Source organism: Hemitrygon akajei, chromosome 21, assembly GCF_048418815.1.
Source record: "Hemitrygon akajei chromosome 21, sHemAka1.3, whole genome shotgun sequence".
In the NCBI taxonomy this organism is placed as follows: domain Eukaryota; kingdom Metazoa; phylum Chordata; class Chondrichthyes; order Myliobatiformes; family Dasyatidae; genus Hemitrygon; species Hemitrygon akajei.
The window spans coordinates 16,543,726-16,562,019 of record NC_133144.1 but is presented as its reverse complement, the minus strand read 5'-3'; the positions used below and the strand labels follow the sequence as shown (position 1 = coordinate 16,562,019).

The following is an 18,294-nucleotide window of genomic DNA, read 5'->3' as shown; positions in this document are numbered from 1 at the left end:
TAATGATCTGATCTGTATGGACAGGATGAAAGAAAAAGCTTTCAGGTGTGACAAAAATAAACCAATACTAATAATCTATGTGCACAGATCACCAAGAGGTCACTAGGTCAGCTGAATGGTTATGTGGCTCTCCATGAGGCACAAAGCTGTAAAACGTGACATGCAGTGTCAGAGGTTAGAGGAACAATATCAGCTGTGGGACAATGAGGCCATTGGGTCGGTGACATTATCAGGAAGTACTCGTGTTCTCCCACAGCCACGGAGGGACTGAACAGTAAGTGGGAGGTGTGAAAATAGCAAGGCCTTGATCACGGTGGAATTCCACGTCTCCAGGTGGAACAGAGCAGAATAAGGGTGTAGAGAGAGCAGGATTCTTGACGAGTTTAGAATTTTCATGAGCAGTGTAACAAACCTAACAAGAGAAACATGCGCCTACCCTTGGTTTTGGGAAGGGCTAAAGCCACTTTGGGAGAGTGTATGGGGGAATGGGGTCAAGGGTCAGGTACATGTTATGCAGGAGTAACGTTGTGCTTAGAAGAACTTTACGAAGCTACGGTTAGTCTTAGGAAAGGTGGACTGAAAATAGCTGGTTGACAGAGCATTGTGAGGCACGTCAGGAGGGGACAGTAAAAGTCCATATCACCTTCCAGCACCAGGGAAAGATTTTTCATGGAGATTATAAGTGATTTTCTCTTCAACGGAGAGACAACACTGTGGATGATACAAAACTGGCTGTGTAAGTGATAGCATGGAAGGTAGGTGCCGACCGTGGGGAGACGTCGCTGGGCACACAGGGGCACAACAAGCTCATCCTGCAGAAGTAAAGCACTTGGAGGGCAAACGAGCCAAGGGGATTTTCTAGCTGAGGCAACACTTGCCCTGCGAATCTGCTGGGGTCATCTATCATATCCGGTACTCCCGATGCGGCCTCCTCTACATTGATGAGACTCAACATAAATTGGGGGACCATTTTGTCGAGCATCTCCGCTCCATCTGCCAAAAGTGTGTTTTCCCGGTGGCTAACCATTTTAATTCCCATTCCCGTTCCCATTCTCATTCCGGCATTTCTGGGAAGCTTCCAACCTGATGGCATGCATATTGATTTCTCCTTCAGGTTAGTTTTTTCCCTCACCCTCTCCCCCTTTCTTCTGTTGCCCACTCTGGTCTCTTTCCTCTTCTCACCTGCCTATCACCTCCCTCTTCCCTTTCCCCTCTGGTCCACTCTCCTCTCCCATCGGATTCCTTCCTCTCCGGTCATTTACCTTTCCTACCCACCTGGCTTCACCTATCACCTTCTAGTAAGCCTCCTTTCCCTCCCCCCCCCCCCCCACCTTTTTATCCTGGCGTCTTCTCCCTCCCTTTCCAGTCCTGAGAAAGGGTCTTTGTCCGAAATGTCGACTGTTTGTCCATTTCCTTGGTTGCTGCCTGACCTGCTGAGTTCCAATGGAATTTTGTGTGTGTTGCAAGGGGATGTACGATTGGTATTACAAGTAGAGGAATGGCACAAATCTGGAGTGGATGTTCACCCTCCCTGCAAGTGGAGCAGGTCGAGTGGGTTACAAATGCCCACTGAGTGTGCTTGTGCCTTCATCGGCTGAGCAGAGGGGCAGAGAGGTCAGTTACAAGTCATTCATTACGCCACAGTGGGAGCACCTTGGATGGTTCTGGTATCCACACATCTGGAGGAGTTGAGAGGGTGCAGAAAATATCTGTGAGGATATTTGTAGGACTGTGAGATTACACTGGGCAGGAGAGATCGTCAGGAGGTGAATATAAGGAAGAATCCTAAGGGAAAGCTTAACTGAAGTAAAAAAAGAACTGGGAGGCATAAGTAGGGTGAACGTGAAAGATCCCCGTCCCAGAGAGGATTACAATTCAACAGCAGAGATGACAATGAATCCGTAAAGGACAAGGGATGGACTGTGGAGAATTGTCTTCACAGGCGTGGTGGGATGTGCGACCCTCTGCCTGAAAGGGTGGTGGGAGCAGGAAACCCCAGTGGTACGTGAGTGAACCTCTTGTACAGGCATGTGGAATGACAGTTAGAATGTGGGGTGCGCAGTCGCCCAGTGGTTAGCGCAAGCCGGTTGTACAAAGCTATTGGATGTATGTCAGCTCTCCCCGGCTGCGTTGAGACTATTTTATCCGTTCCCATGGCTCAGATAGTGACAGCTTCGAAAAACACTAGGCCAGCAAAAGTTTATCAAGTCATAATTTTATTGCAGTAACAAATAAAACTTAATTTAAGTGACTTTCGAAACTGTACATGGTCTGAGTCAATAATAACTGAAACACGAGAAAGAACACAAAGCAAATTACAGAATGATTAAAAATGCAGTTTCACATCTGCTTGTACAAATATTATTCTTATCCCTAAGCTTGCATCTTGTCTGAGAGGGCCTCAGCCCCAGTGTTGACAAAGTCTGCGGGTAGTGTGCATGAGTAGACTGTATTACAGAGACTAAAATAACATTATTGTATTTGTGGTAGATAACCAGGATGATAGTGGAGCTGTGGGTTGTATGGGCTGGTTTATAGCACCTTGCTTCAAGCAGCAGAAACCTGGAACACTCTTCGCTTCTCAGCAACAGTGAAAAATATCTTGGTCGAGGGAATGGGTTAAGGAACTGGAGTGAGCTGATGGTATTGGCACAGAATAGCTACAATCTAGAATGTCAGCATTAGTTTGAAGGGCTGAGTGGCCTATTCTGTGACCACATTGACATTGTGATATGATGGAGAAGCAATGACAAGTAGCTATGATTTCTAATGTAAGTAAAATGGCAATTTCAGCATTTTACCGAGAACCTTCCTTCACCATTGCCACAGCAAAGGGAAGGAGAGGCAACTTCTCCGCGGCCCTCCACCTCTCACACTCTCCAGACCTCTCAACCCTCACACAAAGAAATAAATCAAATATCAAAAATGTAACTGGAGGAATTATAAAATGCAACATTTGAAAAGAGATTAAGGATGTTTTTCACTTCGAACAAGCAGCCAGTGAAGTTATCAACAAAATCATTGTTTCCACTGATGCATCTTGTGTGGCTGGCCTCATGAGTCAGTGTGCTGTTTTACTATCTGATCCCAAGATAGAAGATGAAAATAGTTCTGTTAAAGGTCATGTTTCTCCGTTGAGTGCCAAACAGTATCAGAGGGTAGGGGCGCTAGAAATCCAGCCCACCCTGCTCTTTCAGGTCCCCGAGCAGTTTTCAAGTGCAGCGAAAGGTAACACTGGTCTGTGGTGCAGGATGACTCACTTCCCTGTCTAATCCACCCAGGATGAGCTCGTAGAAGTTCAACCCACCCCACACAGAGCGAGTCTCTGGTCTCCAGCCAGCGCGACCCACTTACGTGATGCTCTGTGCCAATGATTAGGCTGCACATAAGCTATTCATTGCACATGTACATACATGTAGGTGTACGTAGGACACTCCCTTAACCGCTCACCTGGGTGAGTTTAAGAGTGACCGACTGCCCACAGCCTCATTGTATCTGGCTCTGTAGTGAACTTTATAGGAACCCTGAAAGCAGGTCACTTGCCCCTTGCTTCACAGAGGCTCTGGAGAGAAGCAAAAGGGGGTGATTCCAACACTGTAGCATGAGCTAAAAGGGGTGAGAGTAACTAGTCTATTTCACAACTCTCCAATATGTTCAGCTTTCTGACTTTGGGGGGACGTGTGAAATGGGCATCTCTTGCACGCAAAGTTCAGTCGCCCCATTTACGACAGTCCCAGTGTCAGCTCGATACCCTGCTGCAGAAGGGTAAGTAGAGTACAAAGGCAAAGCATTAACTCTCCAATCAGTGAGTGAAGCACGTTCATCCTAATGACAGCTTATAGCAAACTCTACAGCTATTTAACGGATTGGGGTCAGAATTTGATTTCTAAGCAGTGGACAAATTGGGGGTTAGTGTCAGTGCAGGAAAATGTTGGACCATTTTCAACAGTGTAGTAGATATTTGGCAGTGCCAGTAGTCCAGTGGGTTACGGAATCAATCTCAGGTGGCCCCCTCGGCAGCTCCTCCACCGGCTCCAGGTTTGCAGCTTCAACACTTGGGAGGGACAATTCTCTCCTTCCGTCACTTGCACTTCCAGTCGGAGAACCACTTCTTACGCATTTCATCCTGTGAAGGAGAAAAGCAGAGCTCTGTATTCCATTGGTTTTGTGTACGGCATAGCCCATGTAACAGACGACATGTACACAAAGAAGCGTTTTCTAAGACTGTATCACTGTGAGAAGAGTAACGGAATAGCCAACTACAATATCTTGAGGAAGATTTTGTGAAGAGAGGGAATTGGGTTCATTAAGGGACCCAGCAGAGACCAAGGTGGTGGGAGACTCTGACTCTGAGAGGATCCAGGAATGAGCAAGACTGAAAACATGGTGGAGGGGCCGAGAGGGAGCATGACACTGAAGAAGGTTGGAGAGGTAAAGTTGTGCGGGCAACACACAAAATGCTGGAGGAAATCAGCAAGTCAGGCAGCAGCCATGGAGGGCAATAAACAGTTGGCGTTTCCTCATCAGGGTCTCAGTATGAAACATTTCTTCATTAGTGTCACGATCCAGAACACACGACTGTTTATTCCCCTCCATAGATGCTGCCTGACCTGCTGAGTTCCTCCAGCACTGTGTGTGCGTGTTGCTCTTTTCTCTGGCATCTGCAGAGTCTCCTGTGTTCATAAAGTGCAGAGAGGTTTGGAAGGGAAAGTCATTTCTCAACATTACATGTGTTTGGGATAATTGGCCAGGATCAGTCAGTGGCTCAAGATCATTCTCACTGGGTAGGGCCTCCTTCTGAATCAGACATTCTTTCAGAATAACTCTCTTTTATAGGCCTGCTACTGAAGGGGCTCTCTCACTGGCATGGCCAGTCTCCCAGACTGCTCCTGATCTTAGTTAATGGCAGAGCACACCAGCAGGGCTGAATAGCCTCCTCTCATGATCGATAATGTAAACGCATCCAGGAGTCTCATCCCAGCAAGCACAAGGCAACAATAGAAGGTGGCGTGAAAACGAGCACTTGGGTTACAAGGATCACTTGAGAACCAAATAATGTGGATGTGCTTGTGAAGTTCTGCTAAAGATTCACCACAATTGCACTTCCTTTGACAGAAGTGTAAAAGTTCAAAGGTGAATAGCTTGAAATTGTCCTATATTATTAATGTCATATGTATCATACCAATCATCGTTGACAGCGTATCCCCATGGCAACCTTGGCCTCACCCTATCAGAGATATTCCCTTTCTATCCACACCCCTCAACTCTCTCCACACCTTAAAATTGAAGTGTTTTCCCCTATTTCTCAGTTCAGTTGGTCTTTTTCTCTGTTCCTCTGCTGCCTGAATGTTTACAGTATTTTCTCTTTTATTGATGTATCTTGCTGCCACTGGGTTCCCAAGCCATTAAAGGAATGGGCAGGATTCCTGTTCCCTCGAAGCTGTGTGGCTAAATGGCCACGCAGTGACTGAAATGCTCACATGCACATAGCCTTTGATGCCACATAGCAGGAATTTTATTTTATATAATGCTAATATAATTGTGAAATATTCTGTAATTAATTATGTGTTAATGAATATAATCCATAAATTTTCTAAATAATAAACATACCACAACCTTTACTTTGAAACATTTTGGAGCTTCAATGTATTTCCGTTGTCAGTGTTCCAAGTTACAAATTGTAACAATGAACACAGAATGGAAGTCAGTAGCTCATTGTTAATAAACCACTGGCCCGCTGAACGCTGAATACATCTAAGTTTAAAAGCTTATGAAATGCGAAACATCTTCTTTGTTGTATTGTATTTCAATATACCCTACAATTAATAAATAAAATCAAAAGTATTCATTCAAAATACTCGCAGTATGTATATTACAAAAAAAAAAACATTTAAAGTGCCATGCAGTTTTCAGGCCATGTAAAAATCTCCTGCTCAGGGCAATGGTTGGTCCACAGGGACATAAAAAATTAGAGGGTATGTTGGGCAGGGTCATCCTGAAGTTCCAAGCGTCAAGCAACGCTGCAGTGCTCGGAACTGGATCTTAACTGGAGTGGAGTATAAACTGAAGATGACTGCATTTCCCTAGTAGTTGGACATGGAAACTTCCGAAAATCTCTTCATCTACAACCACGTTTAATCTTGCTTCATTTTATGTCCGCTCTCCAACGTGGGACACCTTTCCAGTTGCTAGAAATCTAAGATATGGTGGAGCTCAGTACATTATCACCTACTAGACTACTTTGCCAATGCAATTTGGGAGCGTGATGCGTGGGACCCATCGGACAAGGGTTAAAGAGGCTATAGTCAATTGTCTGGATAAGAATGATCCTTACCTTATCTGGCTTTGTTTGACTGCGCTTTGAGAATGCAACAGGAACCTGTTCGTACATATTCTCCGTCAAGCTCGGGGTTTCTCTCCCCCTCAGAAAGGATTTGGAAGGCAGCCGCTCACCGCTGTCGCAAGGCTGAGGAAGCGGTCGAAGATTGGGCGGGAAGTTCGGACTTGTCCCCGGCTTCGGTGCGAAGTTTGTGGGAGATATCGATTTCACCCTGGTGTTTAAATTAGGTGACAGTCGAGGGGGAGTCGGTGGGCCAGAGGTCAAGCCCGAGTACTTGGCCTCCGAAGCCTGGCAGTTGAGCTCAGATGGCACTGGGATTGTGGTGAAGTAGTTGTCACTGGCAGAGGGTGAAGTGCCAGACCGCAAGTGATTCACGTCCACCTCTGTGTACACAACGTCTGTGGCAGAGCTATTTGTCATCAGCTCGAAAGGCTCATTATATATTGGCTGAGACTCCATGGCCAGGGAATATATTGCACTGTTCGGTTCCCACTTGTGGCAAGCCTTCCTGTCATCCACCTTCTCGCTCGACACCGAGCTCGCGTGAGTTCTCCAGACCACGGGCTCCACAGCCAACTCCATGGCTGGTGGTTTCACAGATCGGAGTTTATGAACTTGCCCGTACTTGACTTCCAGTTGCTTCTCTTCCTCAAACACCAAGTTCATCCTGCCTGAATCCTTCAACACAAATCAATGCGGAAAAGGTTTAGAGTTGTGGAGTCATAGACAGGGGCAAAACAGAAGCAGATAACCGAGACTGCACCGACCTCCACCTCCCACTTCAACTAACGCCATTTGATACGCCCCACGTTCAGATTTATTTACCGCATGTACATCGGAACACACGGTGCATTGTGCCACTTGTGTTAACAGCCAACACACCCAAGGACGTGCTGGGAGCAGCTTGTAACTGCTACCACGCATTATGGCACCAGCATAGCATGCCGACCGCACTCAGAACATGGCAAAACCAGCCCTCTTCCTCCCTCCCTCCCTCCACAGTGAGGGAGGAAACTGAGAACTGGGAGGGAAAGCACATGGTCACAAGGAAGAACACTGCAAACTCCACCTGAGCCCAGGATCGAACCCTGGTCTCAGGAACAGTGAGGCAGGGGCTCTTCCATCTGTGTCTCTATCCCACTCCCAGTTTCTCAAGGGAAGATTATATATTCCCATAGGAAGCTCTCAGATTTCTTCAACCTCATTATCCCAAAAGTGCTTCACAGCCAATTAATTAGTCCTGACCTGCTGTCACAATTACATTGGCTGTAAAGGGGCCACTGGCTTTGAGTATCTGACAGGAACCAGAGCAGTTTCAATGAGAGCCCTTTGCCCTCCTTTCGAGTGTTGCTGTAGGATCTACGCCTTGTGGAGAGTAACTGATGGTGCATCACTCTCTCAGTACGACTCAGAGTGCCAGCATTAAACTCGCTCTCAATTCCCTGGAGTGTCACCCTGACCTACCCTCTGGGGTTATAATGAAGTCCCAGGCATTAGTCAAAGAGCAGCAAGTGAGTCTAGCTTTGAACCTCCTATCACCCAGATATTATCATGCTGCTATTTGAAGGAGTTTACACTGCAAAGTGAAAACTTGAAACTGTTTTTGATGATGTTTTTGGTCACTTCCATTCTACTGACGAGCTGGTTACAGCTCTCAATCTGCCTGTTGAACCCTCACCTCAGGGTTGGAGGAGAAGTTGTCCGCGGAGCCCAACCTCTTGCTAGTGGGCACCTTGCAGGCCTTCGGAGGGATGGCTGGTGGTCTCGCGCACTGCCACTCGCCGGGGGGTTCCTGCTGTCGAGGCTGAGGGCGACTGTGAACTGGTCTTCTGATCGTTACTTCTTTCACCTCCGCTTCCTCCGAGCACGAACTGCTGGGTGGGTCGAAACTGATGTGGTCGTACACGTCACCCCTGTCGTACTGCAAGGTCAAAATGGGAGGTGTTACATGGAATGGACGGGCCGTTCGGACCATCAAGTTTCTGCTAGTACATTCCCACCCACATGTGCCACTTCCCGAATTTTAACCCTTTCCGTCTAGGACTTTCTTCCTCCCGTTAACTGAGCTGCCTCAAGTATATACAGCATCTGCTGCAGAATATCGTAAGAAACATAAAAAGATATGAAACAGGAACAGGAATCGACCATCTGGCCCATCGACCCTGCTCCACCGTTAAATACGATCTTGGCTGGTCTGGCCAGTAACTCAGCACCACCTACCTGCCTTTTCCCCATAACCCTGTTGTGCAAAGATCTATCTAACTGTGCCTTGAACGTACTTAATGATGATCCTTTACTGCCTCCCTGGGCAGAGAATTCCACATATACGCCACTCTCTGGGAAAAGCAGTTTCTCCTCATTTCTGTCCTGAACCAAAACTCCCGAATCCTGAGGCAAAGTCCCCTAGTTCTAGTCTCACTTACCAGTGCAAACAACTTTCCTACCTCTGTCTTATCTATCCCCTTCCATGATTTTATTCCCATGCTCCTATAAGATCTCTGTTTCATCATTGTGATATCCGGTCTGTGAATAAGAAGGATTTCTGCCCAAGCCTTTAAACTTCCCAACAGTGACAATGTACTACCCTGAAAGGAAAAGCTTCAATTTCAACTAAAACTATGGCCCCCAATTGTATTAACCTTATTTTCCCTTAACTGAGTCATTTGTGAATTCGGGACCCAACTGCTTTATGGAAATATATTTCCAATGAATAACTTTGCCTGTCAGGCAGGGCGATAAGGGTAAAATGAGCTAATATTTTGTACACAGTACTTCCTGTTGAAAGTGCTGATAATAAGACTGGAGGCTGAGTTTTGTGAAGGGGGCAGGGGGGAGGCTGGATTTGTGAAATTCCTACAGCCTGCATGGTTTGGGCAGGTTGGGTGAGGGCCCTTTTGACTCAACGCTCATTCTGCTGTCCATTCCTTGCACTGAAACACTACCAACATTGTTTTTCTCTCCCAGTTTACTCCTGGACGGGCAGCTCAGTCTGGAGGTGCGAGGCTGGGATCTGCCAGTCACCCATCACTGAGCAGCTGGCTGTAATCACTGAAATGCCCGGAGGACCAATTCCTCTCCAAATCCATTGACCAAAATCACCCTCTCCTCACTGCGCCTTGCTGGCCAGCGTGGTCGCTCTCCCACAGAGAGAGGTTCTTCTGGCCAGCTTCCTCAGGATCCAACTGCCCCCCTCCACTTGCCTCAGCTTCATGCCTTTTGGGAGACCTCAGTGAGGCCAGTCAGGCTTGGCTCGCACCTTGGAAACAAAGCAGTGGAACGAAAGGAAGAGGAGTCGAGGGGGTGGCGTGCGGGGAAGGCTGTGCTGGAGATTCAGGGTATATATCAAGTGCCTATCCCTACCTGGCTGCAGGCTTCAGTGAGGACCTCTCCGAATGGCTGAATGGCTTCTGTCATGTAGTAATCAATTAGTGCTGCAAGGCCCTTGTGGCTGTGGTTACTGCCGTCAATCATGTACCTTCCATTCTTCAGCCGGTGGATAACAAAGTGGCGGCAACGATTGGTTCCCCTAAAGATAAACCAATCAACAAGTTAGGTGTGTGTGTGTGTCCCACCTGTACCGATAGCGCCCACTAACTGCACCTTACCACGGCGTTTGCCTGGCGTCCTTTGTCCTCGCTCTCAGGCTAGCAGCTCAGTGGCTGAAATACTGAGCGCAAAGAACCTTACAGCACAGAATCTGAGTGAAGCTCCAACGCAGTAATGCAGGAGGGCTGCACTGTTGCAAGCACCGTCTCTCAGTTGAGACTGTAAACTTGACGACATTAGTAGCCCCCTGACACTGTTTACAAGCAGCTTTGGATAATACTTGTCTCCCCAACATGACTCTAACACCCTCTCTGACTGTTGTGATGCTGCTCTTCACACCTTACTCTAACAGTGATCGCACTCAGGATGTGTAGAAATGATAAAGAACATCAAAACCCCACAGATACTCATTTTCTCTCTCTCACTCTCTCACACTCTCTCACTCACTCTCTCTCTCACACTCTCTCTCTTGCTCACTCTCTCTCTCACACTCGCTCTCACTCACTCTCTCACTCTCTCTCTCTCACTCACTCTCTCTCTCACACTCTCTCTCTTGCTCACTCTCTCTCTCACACTCGCTCTCACTCACTCTCTCACTCTCTCTCTCTCACTCACTCACTCTCTCTCACACTCTCTCTCTTGCTCACTCTCTCTCTCACACTCGCTCTCACTCACTCTCTCACTCTCTCTCTCACCCTCTCTCTCACTCACTCCCTCTCACTCTCTCTCTCTCACTCACTCACTCATTCTCTCACTCTCTCTCTCCCCCTTTCTCCCCCTCCCCCTCTCTCTCCTCTTCCCTCTCTCTCCTCTCTCACTCTCTCCCCCCTTTCTCTCTCTCTCTCTCCTCTCCTACCCTTTCCCCCTCACTCTCTCCTCCCCCTCCCTCTCCCTCATTCTCCACATAGCTGAGGTATTTTCTGCTTTCCTGTACCAAGAGTGATGAATGTTTTACTTCAACAAATCAGATTTCCCTCTGGAAACGGATGCTACGGTATAAACCCAAAATCGGAGGTCCCACTTTATAAAGTACGTACTTGTAGGACAATATGTAGCCGGTGGCTCTGTCACTAAGGCGGATGAGGAATTGGCCAACGCCTTTGTTCCACAGGAGATTCTCTGCTTCTCTGTTGGATGTAGAAAAGCAGTGGTTAGCATTGTTACTGTGATCATCACATCACCGGTAGAGCTAAGTTACACCACAGAGTGCAACAAAGGTGGGTCACTGCTCTGTGTTCCCTCATCTCTCGGTGTTCAACATCAGGCCTGTTTGCAAAAAGTCCTGTGGGCAATCATACCCACGGGTCAAAATGGCTCCTTTGTCTTCTTAAAGCTTGGCAGAATTAGTTATTCAGCCTCTGGAACAGAATGGAGCATGGCTGGTGCTACAAAGACTAATAATAGCAAAATCAATGGGCAAAATGTCTGATTACACTCCCTGTAAGGACGTTTTGCACATCACATTCCCTTAACTAATGGGGATTATAGACCTACGTATGAACCATGTTGCAGGCACTCAATTGCAAAGTGACCAATCAGTCTCTGTAATTACATTGTAAAGAAGCAGATTACAGTGCCTTTGAATGACTGTGAACACAAGCGTATCGTCGCCTGTGTATTTACAGTGTTGAGCAGTTAATAACAGCCTCTGTAATCACTGTTTAAATAGCAGATTACAGTCTCTATTAGTACAAGGAAGTGGATTACAGTTAGTAACAGTGTAAAACGGTTGGTTACAGTCCCCATAACTGTGTAAGTAGGAGACTATAGCCTGTTCAATAGCAGTGTAAAATACTGAATTATTGGCCCTGAATACTAGAGCATTTTAAAGAGCAGTTTGCAGGCCACAGGCACCTACAGTCTCAGGGAGTTGTAATAAACCTCCCAGCAGTCGGTTTTCCAGTGAAGCTGGCTACCAGCACAGTGGAACGTTCGGATCCCAGGTAACTTACTTCCTCATAACAAAGCCATGGAACCATTCGGGTAACCGGCCATTCTGCAGGATGAGTTCAGCCTGGGTCTCAGCGAACCACTTCAGGGCCACTTCCTTCATTATTCCCATAGCCAAGCTTTCTGAGTCAACCGGTGATTTTTGGTTTAGTGTCATCGGCTTCTGGGAGTCTCCCATCCTTTCACTGGCACGATCCTGTGACACAGAATAACACCGCTGTTTAGCAGAAGCAGGACTACTGGGGCACATTTGCCTATTTATCAGTGGCTGTCAATGCAGACTTTGTTCAATGTGACATATTTTCAAATGCCTGAATTTGCAAGAACTCATTAAAATTTCAAATAAGTACCTCTCCCACTGGAAAAAGGCCAATGGAAACATTTTTAAGGAGCTTGTTTACCTTCACTTGATTGAGAAGGAAAATAGCAGGTTACAGAACAAATGAAATTGCCCTTGGCAAAGTGTGATGTATAGTGCCACGTGCAGAATGATACTCTGGACTGCATTAGACCAGTCAAATCTTCCTGCAGCTGCTATCAGATCACGTTTACCAAACTTTGTATAAAAGAACCGTTTAATGGCAGCTCACTGGGAGAGTACTTGTCATAGAGTCACAGAGCACCACAGCCCAGAAACAGACCCTTCAGCCCATCTAGTACCTGCTAATCTGGGCTTCTGCCTAGTCCCATCTACCTGCACACGGACCATAGCCATCATACCTCGCTCATCCATGTCCCTGTCCAATCTTGTCTTATTTGATACTTATATGAAGATTTAGTACTCTGTTCATACTCAATTTCCTGTGCTATCTTAACAGCGCCCTTTGCCCAATGGGTAGAGACCCTCATTCTTGAGGGAGAGGGTTACAGAGTCAACGTCTGGTCCAGAAACATTGGTACAAATTTGGGATAACTCTCCTCACTTACACGGCCTGCCCGATGTGCCACCTTTGAGACCTTCGTGAGTTCCTCTAGGCAGATGATTCTACCACAGCATTTTGGAGGACAAAGAGAATTTGTTTCTCCTGCCCTGATCAATATATATCCTGGACTCAATGCTACTTACAACAGAGTCATTCTTATTGTGCCCAAAGAGATTCTGCAGACGCTCAGCAGGTCAGGCAGCATCTATGAAGACATTTCAGGCCAAGGACTCGGTCTTGGCCCCAACGTGTTCACTGTTTATTTTATCCTCCCATAAATGCTTCCTGACCGCCTGAGTATTTTGTCTGTGTTGCTCACTTGAAAAGTGTGGTTTTTTTTGGATCTTGCTATGTATAAACTGGCTGCTGGGTGTCCTGCAATCCCCAACGTAGCTACTAAAAGGCAAAATAGAAGGTATGCCTTTCATTACTCATAAGTGTAAGTTCATAAGTTACACTATAAAAATTATTTTTTTCCTATAAATTGTTGTCCTAGATTTCACAGCTCTACTCCCAGTTCAGTCGTGATCTGATTGACAAGAGAGGCCTTCGGCCCTTCAGGGCCTGCAAGCACATGGATTGTGGTCTGAACCCAGCCCCAACAAAAAAACTGTTCACTCCGACAAAGTATTAACTGAAATATCGAGAGACACTATCACCAAACTGAACTTTGTCATTCCTTTTTCCACAGACACCTGTGGTTAATGAGCCAAATGTCACAGGGATTATTTGACTCGACTCACTCACAATGAAAGCTAAAGATAGTGCTGCTGAAAGAGGCAGAAGAGGGAGTGGGTGTGAGGTAATGTCATGTGTGTGTGACTATGACAACCCAGCCCCCATCTATCAGTTAGACTGACAGATGTTCATGGTTCCAGCCAGCATTCTGTATGTCATCTCATGCAGAGAAAGCTCCCAAAGTATTGTCAGCAGAAGCTAATGGAGCTCCTCGGCTGGTGAAAACTCCCGCATGCGATGCAAACTGAAGTTAGGGGAGAATTGATGAAAACTTTAAAAATACCAGCAGTTTTGGTTGGGCGGTGTGGGGGGGGGGGGGGGTGGGGGGGAGAAAGAGAAAGTTTATCTTTTCGGTGACAAGAACGCAGAAAGGTTTTTCAAAGTGCGGAGTTGAGGGAGAAAGCAAAGCACGTTTCAAGGGGCGATTCGACAATGATAGAGAAAGGGCCAGCAGTTTTGGGCAGAGCCGACAATTACCGCAGGCAGAATGGGACTGCAAAACTCTAGCACGAATGGCAGGCCTCCTCAAGTCTGGAATTCTCCAAGGCTTTGCTCTCTAGGCCGAACAGAAATATAGATGCGAAATATCACAACAGACCTACCTTGAACTGTGGAAGCTTGAGGTAGGGGCGGGTCTCTTTGGACTTGGTGAGGGCGAGGCTGCACTTGCCCCGAGGCACCAAGTACTGGGGTCGGGTGTAGCTCAGAGGCCGGCTGCACCACACATTGTCTGAGAGGAAGAGAGGAGAGTGCTTGTTAAATTGGCAGCACTGGATGCAAAAATGCATGACGTCCCAACTCAGGTCACGTGATCCCTGCCTGGACAAATCATTCACCTTCACTTCACCCTCCTTCCACTCGGCAGTCCGACCGTGCCTCCCCAGTTATACTTCGACAAAACCGTCGATTTGCTCTCCATCCACTACCTCCTTCACCTCATTTCATTCCCCAGACGTGAAGTCTGCTTAGTCCCTGGCACCAGCAGCTGAGACTGCAGACACTGGCAGAACCCCAGGGAACAGTTCTCCTCTACCCCATCGCCCTAAACAGCCTCAGACTAATCCGAAAGTTACCCTGAGCTCCATCCACCCCTCCGGAGGAGATAGTTTCTCTCCATCTATCCTCTGAACTCCTGAAACATCTCCGATACTCTACTTCATTTTCACGGTCTATTCAGCCTCTCTCATTGGTTAAGCATTTCACCCTGGATTTATTCCACTGAACCTGGAGTGCGTCCCTCCAACACAAATCACTCCTGCCTGAGGAGGAGGTGGTCTCTGGTGCTCTCATCCTGAATATTCCTTGGTTCCAGCTCAAGCCACTATAAAATCTCTTTTTAACAGTGTTACCGTCAATGGCCAATGTCTTACTCTCAGCTTCTGGACAACCTAATTGCTCATTCTTCAACCCGTTCAGGACTTTGCTAATTCCTACTGAGCAAAGTGGTTCTATCCTTGCTACACTCCAGATTGCTTATAAAGGGATAGTAAGACATTCAGCCCGTTCAGACCGTGCTGATGTGTTCCTTAGCTTCACTGTGTTGTCTTTTATTCACATCTCTGGTATCCTTACCCAGCAAAAACCTATTGACCTCAGTCTAAGCCCAGACTCCATGGGTTTCAGTGGATGGGAGATAGAGACAGAGAGGGAGATAGAGATAGAGATAGAGAGAGAGAGAGAGAGAGAGAGAGAGAGAGAGAGAGAGAGAGAGATAGAGATAGAGATAGAGATAAAGATAGAGAGAGAAGGAGAGAGAGAGAGCTATCACATGGCTGATCCTAGTTCCCAGAGACGGAGATCTGGAGATCTTTCTGCAGCAGAAATTCCCTTTCACCATGAAACCAATGAATTTCAAAGGTGAGAAAGCATGGTCCAAATGAACGGAGAGGAAACAGGCATTAAATCTTAGCCTGAGTGGCTCTGACATGTCAGGAGGGAGCAAACCACCTGCCTAGAATGTGCCTTCTTTCAAAGGCAAAGTCTAGATCAGCCTTAGCCCAGGAAACCTTATCGTTCCGACAGAATGCAAGTAGTTCCTGGTGAGATTAACAAACAGCTAGCGGAGTTGCATCAGATCAGCCACAATCTGAGACAGCTCCCTGCCTGACATCTGTTCCTTCACTGTCTTATTACCCAAACCCCGTGGATCTACGTGTGAGGTTTACAATCACTACCTGAATGGGCAGGAAGGGACAGGGAGAAGTGGTGAAGGGGAATGAAATGGGCAGGGTTCTCACTGCAGACTGCAAAGATGGAACAAGTAATGTGCAATGTTAGCTGCAAATCTCTCAAAGCAGAGCTATGCTAAGTCACAAAGTCAGCGTCTCCCTAGCACAGGGGCCTGAACGGCCCCGAGAGTTTGCCGTTAGAATGTGGTGACAGAGGCTTCTGTGCTCAAGTACAGGGGGGAGTAGCAGGAGGGGGAGGGGTGGAGGCAGAATGAAAGGGAACGTGAGGATGCTGCAAACAGAGGAGTGTGCCAGTGAGATAAGAGTGGAGTTTGACTGCAGAGTGGCTACCCACTCACGGAAGAAGTTCCCAGAAACAACGAGACAATTACTGTAAGCATTTCGGAGAGAAGCCTTTCTTTGCTCGCTCTAGTTTTTAACTAAATACAGGCAGCCAGGAAGTGCGGGGTAGCAGAGGTCACCAGATTTTCTGCTTTAATAATGAATTTCAGCCGTGAGATTCCACCTTTTAATGTGCATTCAACTGAGGGTCACAAGGCCGCAGGATCCGAGTGAGGCCTGTTCAGCGCTCGGGTTCTGGAATTAAACTGCCCATTTAACCTCACTCTCCCGTGAAGTGTTCCCTTCCATCAGTTCCAACTTGTCACTTGGTGTTGAGCATCGGGCGTTCAGGTAGCATGCGTCAGACCAGAGCTACCAGATGTGTTTTACAAAAGAACATCTTCACCTCCCCTCTGGTCATCTGAATGCATCCATCGTTAAAAACCCTAACCACCTGGGGTGGAACGGTAGCATAGTGGGTAATGTGATGCTATTAAGACACTAGTGACCCAGGTTCAATTCCCACCACTATCCATCAGGAGTTTTAAGTTATCTACATGGCTTCCTCTGGGTGCACCTGTTTCCACCCACATTCCAAAAAGACGTACTGGTTAGCAGCTGAATTGGTCATATGGGTGTAATTGGGTGGCACAGGCTCGTTGGGCTGTGTTATATCTTTTAAAAATTGCCCTCTTCTCATTGATACCACCGAGAAGAAGGTACAGGAACCCGGAAACCCAAAGTCAACGTTTTAAGAACAGCTTCTTCCCCTCCGCCGTCAGATTTCTGAAAAGTCCATGAGCCCAGGAACGCTCTCCCGTTATTTGACTCTCTATTTATCTCTGTCCTTCTGTATGTCTTGCACTGTAGTGCTGCCACAGATTTCACAACAGACTGTACACTCAGTGACCTCAGTATTACATAGGCACGTTCAGCAAAGCAAGTATCTAATCAGCCCAATGCGTGAAGGCATGCAGTCATGGTCAAGAGGTTCAGACCAGACATGAGATGTGACCTAAGTGACTTTAACCATGCAATGCTGCTGGTGCCAGATGGGGTGGTTTGAGTATCTCAGAAACTGCTGATCTCCTGGGATTTTCACGCACGACAGCCTCCAGAGTTCACAGAGAATGGTGCGAGAAACAAAAAACATCCAGTGAGCAGCAGTTCTACGGGCAGAAATGTGTTGTTAACGAGAGAGTTCAGAGAGAATAGCCAAACTAGTTCAAGCTGACAGGAAGGCGACTGTAACTCGAGTAACCGGGTGTTACAACAGTGGTGTGCAGAAGAGCATCTCTGAAGGCACAGCACATCGGGCTACAGCAGCAGAAGACCACGCTGAGTTCAACTCCTAGTAAAGTGGCCGCTGAGATAATAAACCTGATTCTGAAATCATCCATATTAATCTTAAACCTTGGCCTCTTTCCAAAATCACCTGCGCTTTGTCCGTTTTAAGGAGACTTCCAATACACTTATGATAAATAAAAGTACCAACATAAAGTTCTTTGCAGTAAGTGAAGTTGTAACGGTGCAAAGTTGTGAACATTGCAACAGCTTGCCGCAGAGCTGAGCAACAAGAGCGGTTGAAAGCAGTTTACCTACCTTGACTGACACAGAATTGCCCCAATCTCCAATTGGCTTTCATTGATACCGAAGTACAGGAGCGCACTAACTCCCTGTACAAGTCTGGAGATACAAATGAACTTTCAGCAACCACACCCGCACATTTTATATCACAGTTGTCAGAGACAATAGTTCTTTCCACAGTCAGGGAAACAGCAAAGTCTGTCAGAGCTCTCTGTGATGAGCCACATAAACTGATTGTCTTGCTGATAAAAACACACAGCTGGTAGGAGAAAAGGGCTTTCTCCAGCTCGTAATTTCCTGCGTGAATGGAAACAGTAAAGTGACTGACGCAAACCATAGCAACTAGCAACGGTGTTATGTGATTGTATAACTACGTAAATGTTACAACACAGAAAGAAGGCCATTCAGCCCAGAGTATCAGACGGAACTTTTTTCTGTTTATCCTTCTGTTAATAAAAAAAAACATACAGGGTCACAAACGTGAAAACCTGAAGATGCTGGAAATCCAAGCAACACACGCAAAATGCTGGAGGGACTCAGCAGGCTAGGCAGCATCTATGGGAAAACACAGTCGATATTTCTTTCGGCCCGAAACGTCGACTGTACTTTTTTTGCATAGATGCTGCCTGCTGAGTTCCTCCAGCATTTTGTGTGTGTTGCTAACCCACAGGGTTATCTGGGTTTCAGAGGAACTGGTTTC

The 18,294-nt window shown here is 46.9% G+C and overlaps 1 protein-coding gene across 2 annotated transcripts; it reads right to left on the bottom strand.

The window, feature by feature from the left end:
* Positions 1 to 2,199: 2,199 nt before the first annotated feature.
* Positions 2,200 to 17,882, bottom strand: LOC140714108 (uncharacterized). 2 transcript variants are annotated; one of them, XM_073024874.1, is made up of 8 exons: positions 17,610 to 17,882; positions 14,100 to 14,227; positions 11,839 to 12,032; positions 10,924 to 11,013; positions 9,701 to 9,866; positions 8,019 to 8,261; positions 6,335 to 7,018; positions 2,200 to 4,126 (listed from the first exon to the last, which is right to left on the bottom strand). In XM_073024874.1, the coding sequence occupies exons 1-8, from the start codon at positions 17,650 to 17,652 to the stop codon at positions 4,082 to 4,084; spliced, it is 1,593 nt and encodes a 530-aa protein (XP_072880975.1). In that variant the 5' UTR covers positions 17,653 to 17,882; the 3' UTR covers positions 2,200 to 4,081. The 2 variants fall into 2 exon arrangements, with proteins under 2 accessions (XP_072880975.1, XP_072880976.1); XM_073024875.1 differs by lacking the exon at positions 14,100 to 14,227.
* Between the last annotated feature and the right edge of the window lie 412 nt (positions 17,883 to 18,294).